The sequence below is a fragment of the Buteo buteo genome, chromosome 18, assembly GCF_964188355.1.
Source record: "Buteo buteo chromosome 18, bButBut1.hap1.1, whole genome shotgun sequence".
NCBI lineage: Eukaryota > Metazoa > Chordata > Aves > Accipitriformes > Accipitridae > Buteo > Buteo buteo.
The window spans coordinates 26,435,825-26,454,367 of record NC_134188.1 but is presented as its reverse complement, the minus strand read 5'-3'; the positions used below and the strand labels follow the sequence as shown (position 1 = coordinate 26,454,367).

General features: G+C 50.7%; 1 protein-coding gene across 4 annotated transcripts in view; it reads left to right on the top strand.

Annotated features, from left to right (window-relative positions):
* CAPN5 (calpain 5) overlaps positions 1-18,543 on the top strand; it is a 54,781-nt gene that overhangs the window by 19,023 nt on the left and 17,215 nt on the right. For 2 of the 4 annotated variants that reach the window (XM_075050213.1, XM_075050214.1), the window contains one exon: positions 14,622-14,753. In XM_075050213.1, the coding sequence (XP_074906314.1) occupies positions 14,622-14,753 (132 nt within the window). Of the gene's footprint in view, positions 1-2,883; positions 2,934-14,621; positions 14,754-16,183; positions 18,040-18,543 lie in introns of those variants that run through there. The other 2 variants (XM_075050216.1, XM_075050212.1) reach the window with 2 other exon arrangements.

Genomic DNA, 18,543 nt, shown 5'->3' with positions numbered 1-18,543 from the left:
GGTAGGTGGTCTAACCCATCCTTCCTCTCCTGTGCGAAACTGGTGTCCTCTGCCTGTCCTCTGCAAAAAGCACTCTGCGTGTCCTCCACGCTGCTGTGTCTAGCGTGGAGGCAGGTTGTGAGAGACTGGGGGTAACATCGCCTGTCCCCCGTGCTGCCTGTCCCCCTTCTGCTGTCCTCCGTGCCTGCCCAAAAGATGCACACCAGAGCCTGAGGCCACTACATCTTGGGGAATTTGTATGCCCTGGTGTGGCCATCTGCTTGGGTTTGACCACGAGGCCGCTTCTCCGACTGCCATAAAATACAAGGCATCCCAGGGAGCAATGATAATTGGGTAGAGGCAATATTACAGCATCTAACACACCTGGGTCTCCTTCCTTGCCGGCGGGGAGGAGCAGCCCTCGCTGCCCAGCCTGTGCTCTTTCGTACGCAGCTCGGTGGCATTTCAGCGTGGCAGGGTCGCCTGAGCTGCCGTTGTCCTTCTTGACCCCGCTGGCAGCCCAGAAAATCAGCTGGCCTTTCGCGAGACAGTGCTGCATCTGTCTGGGTGAGGGCAGTCTGGGGGGGGGTGGACAAAAAGGCTTTGTGTGAAGGGAGGAATGGAGCTGAACTAATTCTTTCTGTGTGGCAGGAGGGGCTGAGCCCCCCATTATCCCACCGTGGTCCTCGTGGGAGGAGGTCTGACTTCCCTCTGCCCTGCCTTGGGCTTTTCCATGCCAGCTCTGTCTGGACGTGGGGTTTGTGCAAGGCTCTGCACGCATTTTAGCTTATTCCCCTTGTCCGCTGGAGTCGAAGGATGCTCTGTGCACAGCTGCCTTCTGAACACAGGGCTCACCCTGGTTTGGGCTCATTGTGGAGGGCATGAGAACCCCTTGCACGTCCCACATATAGGTGATGCCCAAGACTTTCTAAACGACTTTCTTTGGGATTAAAGGGTAAGGATGTATTTGACACCCCCTCGCTGTTTTGCATTCAGAGACACACATTAATTCGGCCCCACGTCTAATGACAGAGGGTTGGATGCAGCTGTAAAGGGGCAAAGTTTGTCTTCTGCTGAGCATCTATGTCTCAGAGCTTGCTGCATGGGTCACAAATGACTCTGGTTATTCAGACTTTATCACGCATAGCTTTGTCGGTGCTTCCTTTCAGGGAGGAGGGAGACCTTTTCTGAATGAGTGACCCACCTCGACTCCATTTGCTTTTCTGGCTTTCAGCTCACTCGCAGCCCTTGGTGTTCAGGCGTGTAGCATCAACTCTTGCTGAGGAAGACCTGAGGTCAGCCAGCAAGGCATCATCCTGTTGCTGCCCTGCTCCAGAGACCGTGAGGTCTTTCTAAGAAAGGTTTCTGGACCTCCTGGTCTTCACCTGTGTGGTGACACGTTCAGCTAGGTCCAAGCCCATCCCTGCTGAAACATGGGGTGAATTCAAGCTCTTTCCTACCAGCCAGCTCTGCGGTTTGAACAGAGGCTCCTTCTGGCATGGGCTGGCAGTGGGAGTGGGTGCTGGAAGTGGGTCCCGCACACAAGCAAGGTCCTGTGCACTTAACTGGAGGTGGAGATGGTCCCTCCTTTGCTGCTTCTGCACTAGGTGAAGGGAACTTTGCCAGCAATTGCGTCACCAGGAGTCTGTGCTGAGCAATAGCTGTCTCCTTGATGCCACTGTCTGGTAGGATCATCTGATCAGACCGGTCTAGCTGCCTTGATCACAAAATCACCATAAAATAAGAATTTGAGCTCACATGTGCCCTGGTTACTGCTAAAGTTTCCAGAGGCCTTTTTATCTAAAGGGCTTCTCAAGGTTCTTTCCTTTCAGTTGTCCATGTTGGCGAAAGTGACTGAATTTCAAGGGGAGAACTGCTTTGTGCCAGCCAGCCAATGCACAGTGACTTTTTTAGTTGCTGGACCCAATTCTGCCTGAATTCATACCAGTTCTTTAAGGGAGAGACCCCAGCAAAACGTCCCAGCATCTTCTGCAAGAAAGCAAATGTGGTACATCTGAGTGTTAGAGATCTTGATATATATCTCACCACTTTGCTGTCTGCAAGAGAGCTGGGAAACATCATCGGCTTCTCCAATTTAATGCAGTATTCACTAGGGTTCAAAATGTCCACAAAGTTCAAATCAACTGCTCTGCTTGTGTGGTAATTGCACGGTACAGTTATTAAGCCACACTAAGTCCCTGCAGCGTCCTCTTTCTATTACAACCAGCAAATCTTTCCTTAGGCAATCACATTTTATTCTTGTTTAGAAAAAAAAAAACAATACTTCCAACTTTTGGCAAGTGCTGTTTTGAGGACTTCCTGACCCAGAAATGGAGTCTGCCAGTCCCCGGGGCTGCTGTCTGCGGGGAGGGGATGGTGTGTACACACCTCTGTTATCTCTCAAGGCCACAGCCATGGTTTGTTTTGGAGAGTTTCAGCTGAAACTGCATGATAAAATGCAAGAGCTCATCATGTCTCAAGCCTTGCTGTGAGAGCAGAGTGGGTGGAGAGGGGAAGCAATTAAAAACAACTGTTTGCTTTCTCAGAAAGGCTGTCACTTCTGGTCTGTGCAGAGAAGTGATACATAGGAGCTAACTTTTTCAGGCAAAGCACTGGTATGTGAAAAGTCACTGTAGTAAACTCACTGGGGTGGTGGGAATGAGGTTTGGCGGAGGCAGGATCTCATTCCCATGTATTTACATGGCACTAGTACAGATCTAAACAGCTCATCTCTCGGGTGTGCATCCGTCCCTTCCCCACCAGAACCTGCCTTCATCCTTTCTGCTCCTCCATGGCCTCCCAAAGCCTGAGGTTGCTTTGGGGAAAAAAAAAAAAAAAAAAAAAAAAGGCAATCTTTGCCGTTCTCTCCCTCTTGCTCGAGGTTTTTCTGTGCAAGGGGGAAAAGACAAGACTGCAAGGTTTCGCTGGAACAGCCCATGAATAACCCTTCCCAGGTCAGGCTGGTTTGCTTCAACTTCCCCCTGCATCTGGCGTTGCAGCGTTTCCTGGAACGGGCTCAACCTTATTCTTTCCAGCGGGGTGTCCTCCCTCCCTCCCTCCCTGCTTTCCCCTGGCCTCGAGCCCTGCTCTGGATGCCAGATCTTTGCAGAGGGAGCAGCTGTTTGAGCTCTCTAATCAGGCTTTGGCTTTGGCGGTTGTTTGCCAGAAGTCTTCGTGATGCAGCGCGGTCAAGCCAGAAAGCTAATTGCTCAAGTGTATTGGAGGGAGGGAAGCCGTAGCATCAGCCTGAGCATGGAAGGGGGTCCTGAAGATTTTTGTTTTAGTGAATCCACTTAAAAATGAGACTGGCTGGTCATTGCTGAGCCAAAGCAGCTTTTGGAGCTGGCTAGGGCAGCATCGGCAGCTCTTTCTGGCAGCAGCACGTGGCTATTGCATTAGAAATTAAACCTAGTGTTTTGTGCTAAGCCCAAATCCTCGTTCCTTGCTTGAAACTCCTTTTCCCTCGCACTCTGCCTGCTAGCATATGAAGGCAAGGGAGATCTCTGTAGTCAAGTAGTACCACCCGTAGAGAAGGTCTTAGCCTGATCCTTAAGCTCTGGGTTTCCCCCTCCCTATTTGAGGCAGGAATGCTGGCAGGGCAGCACAGGAGCAGGGGTTTCAGTCCGTGCATTGGTGAGCTGGTCTGGGCTTTTGGGAGCTACGTAAATGGGGAAGGGTGGTACTGAGGAGAAGGGAAGGGGATGGATGAGATGCAGGCTGAGAGGCAGAAATAAGGGGGGATCTGGGGCGCCCGGCTGTGTCTGTTGATCCTGTGGGAAAAAAACAGTGATGGCCCAGGGTGGAAGAAGCTCATCTACCCTGTGGGAAAACAGGTCATCCCTTCTAATCATCACTGTCCCAAACTCTCTTCTTGGGTACAGGCTGCTTCCAGTGATGCCACGGGATTGGTACACGGTTAAATTAGGGTCGTTAGTACCCCTTAGCAAGGGCTTGCTTTCTCTCTGCAGCCAGGAGGGCCACGTGGTTCAGGTTCAGTCCGCCAAGCGCTGACCTGCTGCAGAGACTGGTCGCTAGCCAGGACAAATTCGGGCATCACTGTGATCTGGTGGGAAGCTCACGCCATGCACAGATGTGATGTTGAACCCCGTGAACCACTCCTGGGAGGCAGGAGTGGTTCCCTGTCGACAGCAGTGTGTCGCAGGACCTTGCAAAAGCACCTCATGGTCTTCCCTAAGATGCAGAGTGGTTGGGATGGGAGATCTCAAAGATGGCTGGGAGGGGACATGGTGGCAACTCAATGCCGAGCTGCACCAAAGGTGGTGGAAGGAGAAAGGCTGTGATAAAGCACGAGGGTTTCCGAGCAGGCTGTTGTCACAGTGGCTGGGTGGCTCAAGGTGACGTGCGGAGATGGTTGAACCTGAGCTGCACCTCTGCACTGTGAGTTCAAGCCTGGCTGGCTGCAAGCACCAGAGAAACTCTCTTGGATGAAGACTGCAGCCTCCCGTCTCCGGGGGAAGAGTTTTGCCCTCCAACCCTGTTTCTCAGTAATTTTATATCTCTCCAGCGTTTGCTCGCAAGCGCCGGGTTATCTCTGCAGGAATTGTCAAGGGAATTTGTCACTGATTAAACAGCACAAAGGTAAATTCTTGCTAAATGGTAATATTATTTTATCTGGGTGCAGAGGCTATGTCATTTGGAGGGGAAAGGCGGAGTAGTTTTTGGGGAGATAGAGAGGCCAGGTGTTTTGGGAAGGGTTGTGGGAAGCAGGAGGTCTTAGGGCAGTAGGGCCATGGCATTTTCAGCCCTACTGTGGCACTGGAGAGATATGCTCTCATTCACAGCCCTGTTTTTTTTTCCAGCCGGACGAGAGGAATCTTGTTTTAGAAACTGAGAAAATACCATTTTTCAGTAGCCGCTTCCCTATTGGCCTGACATATATCTAACTTGACTTGTGTATAGGGGTTTTGTCCATTATACCCTTTGTCTCCTGAATTTGATGCTGTTGTGTTTGGAGGATGAGGAGATGTTGCAGGATGGGAGAGCATATTTCAGATCCCCTTTTCCTTGTGTTATTAAGCACTTAGCTCCTTTCGCTTGCTGAATGAGGGTTATACAATCAATCCCCACAGGGTTTTCCTGGAAGGGGAAAGGAGTCAATGAACTAATTCACTAAAAGCAGGACCGGCACTTGCCTGCCCTCAAGTTTCTGCATTAAAAGGTCTTTTCCCCAGTGTATAGCGCAGGCTGAGAAGCTGGCAAAAACACAAGGGTGAAGATAATGGGGAAGACAGAGGTTAAGTTGTTGCAGTTCCTTGCTCTGAGAGCTCACCTGAAGCAGGCGCTCGGAGGCAATTAAAATGGTAATGGTCATTGGGAGCAATAATAACCTTCTGGTGCCCCACCTGGACCATCCTCTGCCAGAAATACTAACCTCTGGCACCCACGCTCCAGGGATGTCTTTGCTCAGCTTTTTGCAGCTTTTTGGCCTGTCTCATTCAGTTTTGGTCCTACCCAAAGGATGCTCGTGGTTAGCATTGATGCTGTGGCTCCTCTGTGCTGCTGGATGGACTCAAGGCTCGTCTCCACCGAGCAGAGTCTGTCGTCTGTCTGTGATCCATCATGGGAGTCGGAGTCCTTCCAGAACTTTGCGTTTCTCAGCTTAGGGATTTATGAGACACTCGCCTGTTAATTTATCTGCCTTTTTCAGTAAAGCCTGGAGCTGAGTGCCAGTCTGGTCGCTCCTTGCCAGGAAAGGATTTGGTCACCATTTAATGCAATCTCTGAATTGACCTTGTTCTTACATTTTTAAGCCATTCACAGGCTCCCCCCGTCCCTTCTCCTCAAGGATGGACAAGAGAATTTTTGTTATTATTTACGCTCATTTTAAAATGTCTCTCCTCCCATTAAGTGTGATGGTGACCCTGGCAGCATTCCAGCAGATCTCTCCAGATCCTCCCAGGGCCACAGGCCCATGTTCTCAGGCAAACACGCTCTCCCCCTTTCCCCCAAAGAGGACAGGGAGTGACAAGCTGCCCGGTGTGAGTATGGCTCACTGCAGCCTTTGATAAGAAATTATCCAGCCAGTCTGCTCTGTCCTTGGCATCAGAAGGACACGGCCTTAAATGCAAAAGCAGCAGTAAAATCAGTGGATTAGACTCATTGCCTGCTTCTTAATGCAACTGCACATCGGTGTCTAGAAATTATTGTATTGGTAATGGGGAAGAGCATAACGGTAGCAGAGGTTGTCGCAGAAAGGAGCCCTGGGCATCCACTGCCCTCCGAGCTCCATGGGAGGGAATGGTGCAAATCCTCCCAGATTTGGCTCTGGGGTGCCAAAGGGGCACATTCAGCCTGCGGAGCAGGTACAGAGCTAGTTATGCCCTGGATCAACCCAGGTTTTTAATCTTGGTGCAAGCTGGGAGGTGCTGCAATGCCTGTGAGCTCTAATTTTTGAGCCCCCAGAGAGGATGGGATTTTGGGGTGATTTGCCTGTGTTAAGGTCAGGCTTGGTCCTGTTGGAACGAGTGTCTTTCACCAAAGCCCTTGCAAAGTCCCCTTGCAAAGACTCCATCAGGCACGGTGCTGCCTCTTGCAGAAGAAAAATAAAACGTTAGGTGTGGTAAAACTGAGGGCTGAGTTCAGCTGCTGCAAGAGGTGGTTGAAGAAGGAAACAAATAGGAGGGAGCCTTGGTGGGAGGATGACAGCTGGAGCCATGCTGGCCCTGTCGTTAGAGCAGAAAAGGAGCCGTTTCCTTGGTCTGGTGAATTCAAAGCCGTAGGAAACCATTGTCGATGCGCCGGCTGAATTCTGTGTAACAAGAGGTCATGGCACTTCTTTGAATTAACTCCCCATTGAACTAAGCTTGACCTGCTTCCTCTAAGCACCATCCAGTTTTATTTTTTCAGGAGAGGAAGATCCACCGTGGCTCTGGATCACTTGTTCTAAAGACCAGTCCCTGCCTCAGGATTTGCTTTTTTTTTGGTGTGAATTGGCTTAGCTTCAGTGTGCTTGGATCTTGCGTGCACACTCGCTTGCTGCTGCATATCTGTTCCCTTTAAATACATGGTAACCCTGTAATGTGGTCAGGGCAGAGGGGTACCTACACCTGCAAAGAAACAGGTACAAACCCTCTCTCCATCATCTTTCCTTCTTCCCTCGCTCAGCAGAGCCTGGACTCCTGTCCAGTCCAGAAGCATTGATGGGTTGACTGGGGAATGAATCAATGCATCTGTCTTTGTAAGCATCCCAGGGCAAGGGCTTGTCCTTTCCTTGCTGCCAAACAACTGACGCCATCTGAATTATTTGCACAGAGTATTAAATTCTCCAAGTCGTCCCTTTTTAAGATAAAACCCCAATGCAGTTTGACACTAAGTGGAATGGCACTGTTTCTCCTCTGATATATATAATTTAACACAGAGACTATGCAAATACTGCCCCAAAGCCCTGCAAAGGTTAAAAACCTGTTTATGAGGCAGACTGAAATGTGCAGTGCAGGGAAGGGTGCAATTTTTGTCCTAAGTGAAGGCACTTAGCCCAGTGCAATCATTTAGACCTGTGCGTGCTGAAACACTGTGCGATGGGGGGGATGAATTCCTTGGGATGGTGCTCTCCTGCTTGACCTTCCTACCCATGTTCGTGGCCATCCGTCCCCAAGGTGCATGCTGTCTTGTTGCCACGTGGGGTTGTAGGGAGCCGGTGCTCAGCTCCCTGCTATGCCCCTGACACCCCTATGGACAAGCCAGTCTTGAACTTGGAGAAGCGGAGGAGAATGAAAAGCATCCCTGAGAAAGGACAAAGCCTTTAGGTGTTGGCAGTGCCCTGGAGCATGGGCACTTGGTAGTTGAGCTCGCCAGGACCAAGGCTGCACCTCTGCGACCCCTTCACATCCTCATCTGGATGCTCATCTCTATGAAAACCCACCAACAGGTCCCTTTTAGACTATCCTTCGTCACCAAAAGTGCAGCCAAGGAGTTTGCCAGAGGAGTTTGCCAAATGCTCTGGCTTCACCCCCTTTTTGGCCATGGCTTCTCAGGTGCCCTAAAGGAGCTCAGTGCTTCAGCCACTGTTCCAAGTCCCGGTGGGGCAGGGACAAACTGGCACCACTTCTCCACCCCTTGAAGCTGGTGGTGTCTCGCTCAGATCTCACAAGAAGAAATCAGGTCAGCAAGGGCGAGCTGAAGCATCTGTCCCCTTCGGGTGATAGCTGGAGCTGAGTTGACCAAGGCAAGAGACTGCAGGTTGGGAGGGGTGACCTGTGTGTTCACATAGAGACGAAACAAAGCATCCCACATCTGTGATATTTCTGGATCTCTGGGAAGAAATCACCACTCAGTGATGCGTTCCTCCCAGTTCCCCTCCAGGAAGGAAAAGGGTGGACAAACCAGCTTAATGGAGAGTGGTCCTGGATGGTTAAAGCTTGGTTGTGGTCTGATACAAATACCACTGATAGAGTTATGTACGAATTAATGATGGAAAACTTAAACAGAGTGCTTAATAACTGGAGAAACTGGCTAAAAGTCTAACCATACACATATTTAGCTTGTATACAGCCCACGTAAACCATGTAGTGGGTTTGTGTGGTGACCCTGTCCTACCTATTGCTGGGAGAGCTTGTGCGTGTTCCTGCCTTGGAGCTGCTGCTGCTGTACCTGCGTTGTTGTGTCTCTCGGTAAACTGGCAGCAAACTGAGCATGAACCGAAGGCTTCAAAGTCTCATCTGGAAATGCTGCGTATTGCCTGTGTTACTGGGAAAGTAGAGCAGGTCAGGAGAAAATCACCATAGGGGAAAGTGATGTTACCAAGGAGAGATGAAGCTTGATTGAGTTTGGCGTCTCTGGGAACTCCTGCAGTTTCACGGCTTGAGCCCACGGCCTCATGGGAAGATCCCCACTGGTTGTTAAATACAGGCTTCATCCTTTTTGGTGAACCCCCCCCACTTGGAGGTGCCAGCCAGTGCCAGCTAACGCTGGGTGCTTACGGCCAACCCTGCTGCCAAGTTCCTCTCCGCTTCCTTCTCTCAACAGTAGCAGGAGCTCAGCCTTTTCCTGGTGGCTGAATATTGAATCATTTTCTCTAAATAATGCCCCTTTTTGTCCCTTCTCCCAGCTAACAGAAGCTCATGAGTTCACATTCCTAGAGGGTGGTTTCCTCATAAAGCGGGTTTCTCTGTAAAGCTACACCCAGGGTATGAATAACCAGAATAGGTGTGGGCTGGAAGTCATTTCTTTAAATGGCTTAAACTCATGATAACCTCTTCATTGTCATTGCATAGTCAGGGATTCATTTGGACTGTGGTGGGGTCAAGTCCCGGTCTTAGATTGAGGTGCTTCTGTGCTATAAATATGACACAATCACAAACCAAAAGGTGGTTCCTCACCCTGGGACAGTATGGCTCAAGGGGGTGTGGGAGGTAGCCCCATAGAAAAGTAGTTAGGAGATTTTGATCTGAGATATGCACAGTGGAGGGTGGGGATGATTTTCCTTTGCAGCTTCAGGTTCTTTCTTTTCCCATCAATAACTTGGCTTTTAGGAGAATTAAAAAAAAACAACAAACCACCCACAAACCCAAAATTAAAAACCCCCTGCATGATTTAGATGCCTAAATCCTGTTTTAGAAGATTGGCTTTCAGTGAGACACAGGAATTGGGATTCAGGCAGGGCAGTGTTCAGCAGGCGCAAGTGCCAAACCTGAATTATGTCACTTGGAGGCAGAAATGGTGCAGCCAAGCTCGTGGCCACATCAGCTTGCTCCAGGATTTCACAATAGCTCTGTGATGAGTGGGTGGTTTTGGACCATTCCTTCCAAAATACTGTGGTTTCTCACAGCAGGGCTTACTTGAATAAGTTCCTCCCTTCCCACCAACAGGTCCCCACCACCATGTCCTCCAGGGTGGGGACTGATGGCTCAAAAGTGATGCAAGTTGTGGAAGATCCTCATGGCTCATGCCTGTGGTTCATGGTCCCTCACTTGTACCAACGTGACTGTGATCCTCCCCAAGAACAAGTTTGGGACCTGATGGAGATAGTTTCAAGCCAAAGTCCTCACCCTGCAAGTCCTTAGCACTGTCCCAAGGGAGCTTGGTCAAAGGGGATCCGTAGGAGAGCTCAAGACTGGGATATGATGGAGGATGGTGGGACTTGGGAGAAGGTGGCCTGTGATGAATCAGAGGGGTATATCTGTCATCGGGTGTTAAAGTTAAACCAGCCATGGGAGCTTATTTTTGTTTCTCCTCCTCCTCCACCTCTCTGGTGTAGCTCCCCAGAGCCCGTGCCTACATGTAGTAAGATTTAAGGGAAGGAGATCCAGGTGGAGCCATTTCTGAGAGCTGCTGCGTTTGCTCACTGTCCTCTCCTTCACTTCTCAAGTCTGTAGTTGTGGGCACTCGTAAAGGTCAGGCTGGCTCAGGCAATGCAGCATGAAAAGGAGCCAGATGACATCGTTTCCATGAAGGAACAACGGCTTGTGCGGTGACTGGGACTTGAAACCAAGAGGGACCACTTCTGCCTCTGGATGGGGTAACCTGGGGTGCAGCATCTCACCGCTCCGAGCATCCCACCCCCCAGTTTGTCAGTAAGATGTGCGAAGACTTTCCTGCTTCGGTGCCGAGATCTGCAGATCTCAGGGCTGTCAGGATCCAGGGAGTGCTTTTCCTTAGCGGCTCTACAACCAGCCGCATCAAAAGAACTCGCTGTGGGAGAGGCAATCTGGGGAGGGCTGCGTCTGCATGTTTTGAGATGCTAAAAGCCAGGCTGTGGTGGCCTCTACATCAGTCTTGGCTGGGTAGAGACCGAACAAGTCCTGGGTTGAGTGATGGTGAGGCTTTCCAAGAGTGCATCCCTGGAGAGCACGGGCGGGTGGAACAGGAACGGTGGGTCCGAGGTCTCTGCGCTTGTTCCAGTCTCCTTCCCATCTTTCTCCCTCTCTGTCTGCTCCTGGAGAGGTGCGGTGCTCTCACAGCATGTTGCGTCTCTCCACGTCTCGTTGCTTTAACAGAGACCTCTGTAGTGCCTTTGTACTTTGGATACCTGGAAGATAAAACCGCAGAGGCCCGTCAAGGCTGCTAAACCTGCAAATTGACCTTTAGATTTTGTTTGCCACCATGCCCACTCTTTCTGGTGCCAAAACAAACTGCACGGCGTCATGCTGAGGTACACAAGCAGAGTCATGGGTTTGGTGGGGAGTGTATTTTTTTGATGCTTCCCTGTACAAGCAAATCCTGTTTTCTGTGGGTGATGTGTCCAACGCCCTTTGTGTGGTGTGGAAGCTGATAACAGATACAAATGTGTATACATTAAGATACTCTGGGTGGATTAGCATTAGGGATGCCTGACTGAGGCAGTACAAACCCCCAGAAACAGTTTTATAGGGTGTAGATATTCTCAACCAAACCTACCCTTTGATGTGTGGGAAGCTGAGTCACTGAGGATGTAATTTTTAATAGGGCCTGTAGCAATAGGGCAAGGGGTAATGGTTATAAACTGAAAGAGGGGAGATTCAGACCAGATGTAAGGAAGAATTGGTTTACACTGAGGGTGGTGAAACCCTGGCCCAGGTTGCCCAGAGAGGTGGTCGATGCCCCATCCCTGGGAACGTTCCAGGTCAGGTTGGACGGGGCTCTGAGCAACCTGATCTGGTTGAAGATGTCCCTGCCCACGGCAGGGGGTTGGACTGGATGACCTTGGAAGGTCCCTTCCAACCCAAACCATTCTATGACTCTATGATCCTATGATTCTATAAAAATCCGTCTGAAAACACAGACCTTTGGTTTTCTAAACTCACCTTTTCCGCTCCCCTATGTCGCCCTGTTGCAAATTTTTTTAATTGCCCTTTTTGCAAAATCACATCCCAATGCAGGTACGTGCAGCAAGGCAGCGCAGGGACCTTTGTGCCAGCTCTGTTACCCTTGCTCGCCGTGCTTGGACGCCTCTTGCTCTCTTGGCTGTGTGAGTGACATTTATGACACAGGATCCTTTTGGTTCCCCATTGCCCGGGAGAGGGGAAGCACAGCCACGCTAATAGATGATCTTGCTGATTTTGCAAGTCTGAGCGAAAGCGTTGTTCCTGAAACAGCCAGGCTCTGCAATGCAATTAGACTAGTCTGCTCCTTGCAATATCTTATTAGCAAAAAACGGTCCTGGCATGCAGCAGATGTTGTATCTCACATGGTTATTTTCCCCCCTTAGCTTTTTCCCTCCCCACAGCTGGCTTGATACGATCCAGATCCCCAGTGAATCTAAAGCTCAGCAATCTGCACTGGGAAACATTTATGATGAGACAGTCACCAATTAGAAAGCCTATTAGAGGGTGATTTGCTCATTACTACCCTGTGTGGAATTGGCCTAGCTGGAGGAGATGAGGGTGATATTTTCTGGTTTAAATGGATTTGGAAGGAAATTGTGTGTGTTGGGGGAAAAAGTAGTAAAGGGGAGAGCAGAGGAAAAGCCTACATGCTTTTTGGTGGGAAGCAAAATTACACCACCAAGGGCAAGATAATTGCACTGATTGGGTCTTTTTTTCCTTAATGGAATTCAATAACCCAAAGCCTGAGGGAGCAAATTGGCCTGTTCTGGGCTCCCGTAAGCCAGACCTGGTACATCTGCAATCAGCCTCTCATCGACAGGGACCTTAAAATCCTCTCCGAGCCCCAGCTCTGATTTCCACCTCTGTCCCACATCCCTTGCAGGAGGAAGAATGTGGGAAGGAGTATATGAATTACCAGAATTTTGAATCACTAGTTTGGCACTCCCTGTGTTATCAGGCTGTATCTTTCCATAGGACCATCCACACAGGCTTTCTCTAAGTTTTATTTTGTTGCCTGGAGCTCAGCAGCCACTTCAGCAGGCACTTTTAGGGAGCGCAAATCATCTCTGATGGTGGTTAGGATCCCTGTGTCTTTCCCCACCTATTCCTTGCTGTTCGCCATCTGTGTCCAGACTAGGAGCAGCCATGACCCGGGGTTTGGCTGGGATGAGATGAAGGATGGGACGGACTCGCTGTTTGCTGAAGCCTCCGGTGCCACGAGGCAGTTTTGAGCTGGTTCTGTGATGGCTGATGCCTGAACCCAAAAGGCTCCCGGGATGCGTGTGGGTGCGCGCGTTTGCGTGCTGCCCTCTTCTCTTGGAGTCGTGGTGCTGGGAGGGTGATGTGGTGTTTGCTTTTTGGAGACACGTGGTATGAAACAGGAGATAAACGGAGATAAACCCCACTGCTCCTCTCCCATCCCTGTCTGCGCTCGGAGATGCTGGGAAGAGCAGTTGGCTCTCGCCTTTGGTGGCTGTCAGCTTGCCTCCCTCTAGCGCTTATCCCAACCTCCTGCAACACCAGCAGCTGGCAGGGGATTAGTCCTCTCCCTTGGGTTTGATCCCTTCCCAGTTTGTGTCTGGATGGAGCTCAGGTTATATTTTAGGTGTACAGTGCTGGCTGGGTTAGGTGGGAATAGGAGGAGGTGCTTACAAAGCAGCGATTCCTTTTCCTCCCCGTGATGGGCAGAGGCAATGCAAGTCCTCATGTGCAAAGTTTGTGGGGAACATTATTCCAGGTGCAGCCAGCGTGAAAAACTGGGAGGTGTGGGGGAAGAAGGAAAATCTGCTTTTCCTTCCCCCCCCTTCAATTTAAAAGCAATAACAAAGGGGAAGAGATTCTTTCAGCTCTTTGTCTGTCCCATCTGCTCCCAGCCTCCAGCTGGACGTGACTTTCCAAATTGGATTGATCAGGAGAAAAGATCAAAAAAAAAGAAAAAAAAAAGTGGTGTTCCACACGAAGCTTGCTCAACACCCTCTGTTATTTAAGTGCTTTCTTGGCCGGGTTCTAAGTGGGAGTGGGATGAAGGGAGCCTGGCAGGAGCCGGGCAGAGGAAAGGCGATGTGGTTGATGCCTGAGAGATTGGAGGAATGAGCTCACCTCCCAGCAACTCCTGCCCAAATTTCTCCATTCACGGTGCCCGTGCAGAATCCACCATGCTGGCTTTCGTGTCAGTATGGGTCTCCTAGCCCAACTGCAAAGCTTTTGGCTCACTGAATTTTTTCCAAGATCTGAAAGAACAAACCTCCTGGGTGAGGACACTTGGCTTCTTGCAACCATGACTGAGCCCTCAATCTGCGTTGAGCTTTCCTGGGTGAACTGTCGGATTTAGGCACTGCGATTCCTCAGCTAAATGCCTGGCTCTGCCCTGCTCCTGCAGGGTTTTATTTTTGGATGGATCCACAAGTTCCAGTATGGGAAACAGCAGGTTTGGGTGATGGTCTCATGCTCTCCAGAGCAAAATAAGAGAGGGAGAAGCTGGTAAAGCAGTCACAGAGTAGAGGAAGCTGAAGGGCTTATGACAAATAACAAAGTGTGAACTTAGAAGAGGGGATGGGTCACTAGGGCTGTAATGGTGTGAAAATGTATCATTATCACCAGGGATAATTATAGCAAATCTGTGCTGATGCTGGAACAGAATAGGGAGTAGGTCTGGCGTCACTTCGGCAGTGATGCTGCCCATGTCCTGGTGAGAGCAGAAGGCAGGACAAGGTCCTCCTGCCACCAGTGTGATAAATGAGGCCAGCAGAAAGCTGCAGGTGGGATTTAAATGGAGCCTGAGAAAGAGAGGAAGATATTTTCCTTTGCTGAGAGGCCTTGCTCCTGATTTCCCTATGTCCTCGCTTACCCAGTGTGTCTGTTTTTTCTCCCATCCCACAGGAAATCTGCGATGATCCACATCTCTTTGTGGACGGGATCAGCTCCCATGACTTACACCAGGGCCAGGTTGGGAACTGCTGGTTCGTGGCTGCCTGCTCCTCCTTGGCGTCCCGGGAGTCTCTGTGGCAGAAGGTAAGCAGTTCCCATGCCAGGGGAAAGCCTGTCTTCAACGCCTTGGCTTCACATTGTGTTTGTCCGGCTCAAAAACTGGTTCTTCAGGGATGCCTCAGGTCCTGAAAAACTGTTCATGTGCAGAAACCTCCCTTAAAAGACAATCTTTCAAGGGGAATTAGTCATCATGACTGCAGTCCCATCACACTCAAGCCAAACCCTTCGCCAGTTTTCCTTAACCAAGCGGATCAAGTCCCATCCTGTCCTCCAGGTCCTAAATCTGACCCTCCCCACTCCAAAATAACCTAAAAAGCAACAAGAAGAACAAAACTGAGGATGCTCAGCTGCAGTGTTTGGCCCCATTTCCCTAGTTCCCACGGTGTTACCTCTCTTTGGCCGCTCAGCGTGTGCCCACCTTGGCAATGAGACACCTTGTGCTGGGGCAGGTAGGGTGATTTGAGGGTATTAGTATCTCTCCCAAGCTACTGCTTCCCCAAAACGTCCATCCCTGGCATGTCCCATGGCTGGACTGCACCACGTAGCAGTGCTCCTTCGAGCGTGGGGTCCAAAGGGACTCTGTTGTGGGCCAGAAAGCCACCAAGGAGCGTGGGCCAGAAAGCACACCAGGCGTGCCTTGTTGTAGGACAAGAGACCAGCAAGTTGCAAGCACCTTTTCCTAGATTTTACTGCAAAAGGCAGCCACCAAAGTCCTACAGTGTGGGCAGACAGCATCACCTGCTTCACTCACAGCCTCCTGCTGCAACAGACCCAAAAGGGGTCCTTCCACCCTACGCCTTTACATCTGCTCTGTGTGCTGTGGTACTTCCAGTCTCTGCTGTGTGTCGGTTTTGTGATCGTGACCACTCAGCTCAGGAATTTGTATTTGTTGCAGCATCCCCATTTTCTGTTAAAATCAAGGTTTTTCTTTATATAGGAACAGGCTAGCTGTTGTTGGCTTCTGGATAAGCAGTAAGGTTTCCTCCCAGCGTGGCTGTGGTGGCTGTTGTGGCTCTCATTACAGGCGTGCTGCAAGGGGTTGTTTAGCTTGTTCCTCTGCGTCGATGTCTCCCAAGGGCAAGCAGGAGAGTTGTCTTCCCTCCTCGCCATTCGCTTCCAGCTCTGCCCTGGGAAATGCCAACCGAACAGAAGCCGGGTCCCTTTGGACACCTCATTATTTCAGTTTGCCAACGGCATTGCTTTTCCTCCCTTGGCAATTTGGCTGTGGGTGTTTATGACTTCTCATTTTCCATGCCCTTAACTCTCAGAGGCTCTTCTCTACCTGCCTCCTCTTTCTTTCAGGTTTGTTTTCTGACAAAAGCACAAGCCGCAGACCTCTCCCCAAGCCTTCCGTTCCCACGATGTTCAGTTTGCTGTGGTGTTCACTACCAGGCTCTGGTCAGGCATGCTTCAGCACACACCTGCTTTTGGAGGCCTCTGCATTAGATGGGACCTTTGCTCCCCCTTTGCAAAGTGCTTTGAGAGCTCGTGAAGAACTGCAGGGAGTAAGCATGGCTATAAACTGCAGCAGCAACTTTTAAAGCAAAACGGGAGACATCGAGTGCACAGAATAACCCCCTGGTCCAAAGAGACACCAGCTCTGTTGGATGTGCTGGGATTAGACCGTAGTCCTTGCCTGATCACGGAGCCCTTCGTTGGCCCAGAACTAGTGGACCTCTTGGGCCCTGGTACAGTTGCACGTGCAATGGTGATAACGTTGCTGGAGGTACCTGTTGCTTCTTGGCCCTCAGGCATCCTCACACATAGGACCCAATGCCTGCAAGGCAAACCTCTAGCCCTGACTGGTCAATATGCTGGTGGAAGCAACAGTTGAGAGGACAGACAAAGCAGCAAAACACTAGGTTTTTAAACCTAGGTTAAAACCTAGTTTTAGTGTCATTAGACACCAAAATGTCTCTGATTCAGGGTCCGGGAGGAGCTGAAAGATGCTGATGCAAGTGTTAGGATCTCTGAAATATCAGCACAGGGATCTTGGCCCAGGTCTCCCATTGCTCCTAGAAAATGCAACCCTGATTTACACCAGGATGTAACCAGGCTCTGTGTGTCCCTTGCTCCACTTCACACAGTGAAACTGTCTCTCTTAAGTGTGGAGAGGAGGAATACCTTCAAGGGAATAGGACAGGCCAGCACATCCCTGTGTATCCCAAGAGATGATTTTATTCACACCCTTTCTTCCACTTCACCCCAGGGCTCCCTCCATGTCCCTGCTTCCCATTAAGCCTGTGTTGTTTGAGTCACTGAGTGGGAATGGGGTACTGGAATTTAATTTAGAGAAGTTTTCTAAATTCCTGAGTCTTGGCTGACCCTACATGGCTTTAGGTGTGATCTGGCTCTATAACACCAAGCAGTCCAAGCAAGGTGCACGTGACATCGTGCATGTGGATCCATCCATGGAGATACTCAAAGATGGGCTGGACAAAGCCCCGAGCAACCTGATTTAACCTTGAAGTAAGACCTGCTTTGAACGGCAGGTTGGACCAGACCCCTCCAGAGTCTCCCTCCAACCTGAATTATCCCATGACCCCATACTCAGAGAAAGCCACTGCCGCCCAGACCTGGCGGGTGGCATCCCTGACCGCACGCCTTCGTTTTGGGATAACGAGCTGCCGTTGTCAGGGAGGTTGCCAGGGAGGCTGACATCAGACATCCCTTCCCTATAGATTATCGTGCACAGCAGCACCATCGGTTCCTAATCCGCAAACGAGGCGGGAGGGCACCCAGAAGAAGCCCCGGAGGGTGTTTTGCGTCACTGGCCTGGGTTGCCTAGCACCGCTGGGACCGTGGAGAGGGGGCACCAGCTCCGGGGGCTTGGTGGCTTTTTTCCCCCCGCGTGTCCTGTTTGAGAACCAAACGTTGCTGAGGACCTAGCAGAGGAGCAGCCGAGGCGATGGCAGCTGAGGCAGGGACGCTCGAGCTGCCCTTCGTCCACGATGACCAGCTCACCCGGTGCATGCGGCTGCGATTCCAGAGCCTGCAGCAAAAAAACATGAGGCCCCAGGATGGCGAGAAGCTGCTGCATCCCAACGAGCACGTCTACCGAGTGGATTTCATCCGGCAGCACAACCTGCGCTTCCTCCGCTGGGACATCCAGCTGGAGAGACCTGGAAAAGTTACGGTGACCGGCACTTCCCAGCACTGGACTCCTGATCTCACCCACCTAATGAACCGGCAGCTGCTGGAGCCGGTGGGCATCTTCTGGAAGAAGCCAGGGGCCAAGGAGGTGGAGTGCAATGAGGCAGATGCCCAGGAATTTGGGGAGCGGATAGCAGAGTTAGCCCAGATCCGCAAGGTGATGTATTTCCTCCTCGCTTTCACCGATGGCCTCGAGCCGGCTCAGCTGAAGGGCTCCGTCGTTTTTAAAGCCTGATCCCCTCTTGCTCAGCCCTTCTTGCTCCAGCCTTGCATTTGTCTTCGCTTTTCTTTCTCTCAGTTCAGTTCTTGGTTCAGTTTTTACATCGTTCTTTTTTTTTATGAGGGACGGCATCATGAAAAAGTGGAGGACGGCTTGGCGCTTCTGGAGCCTCTCAGCCCTGCGAAACGTTCCCCATACGTGCTGTCCTCTGTCTCAGTGATGGGGAGGAGGGGGCCATGAGCTTCCTGCTGTATTTGCCTAGAGTATAAGACTGCATGCTTGTGAATTCAGCAGGGATTCACCGGGTCTCACTGGCGCAGGGTCTTGCTGGCTTGGAAATATGAGCCTGCCCTAAGCCCTCCAACTGGGGCAACTGCACAACAAAAGCCTGATGAAAAAAAGTAAGAAATTGCCATACCAGAAATAGGAGAGACAACCTGG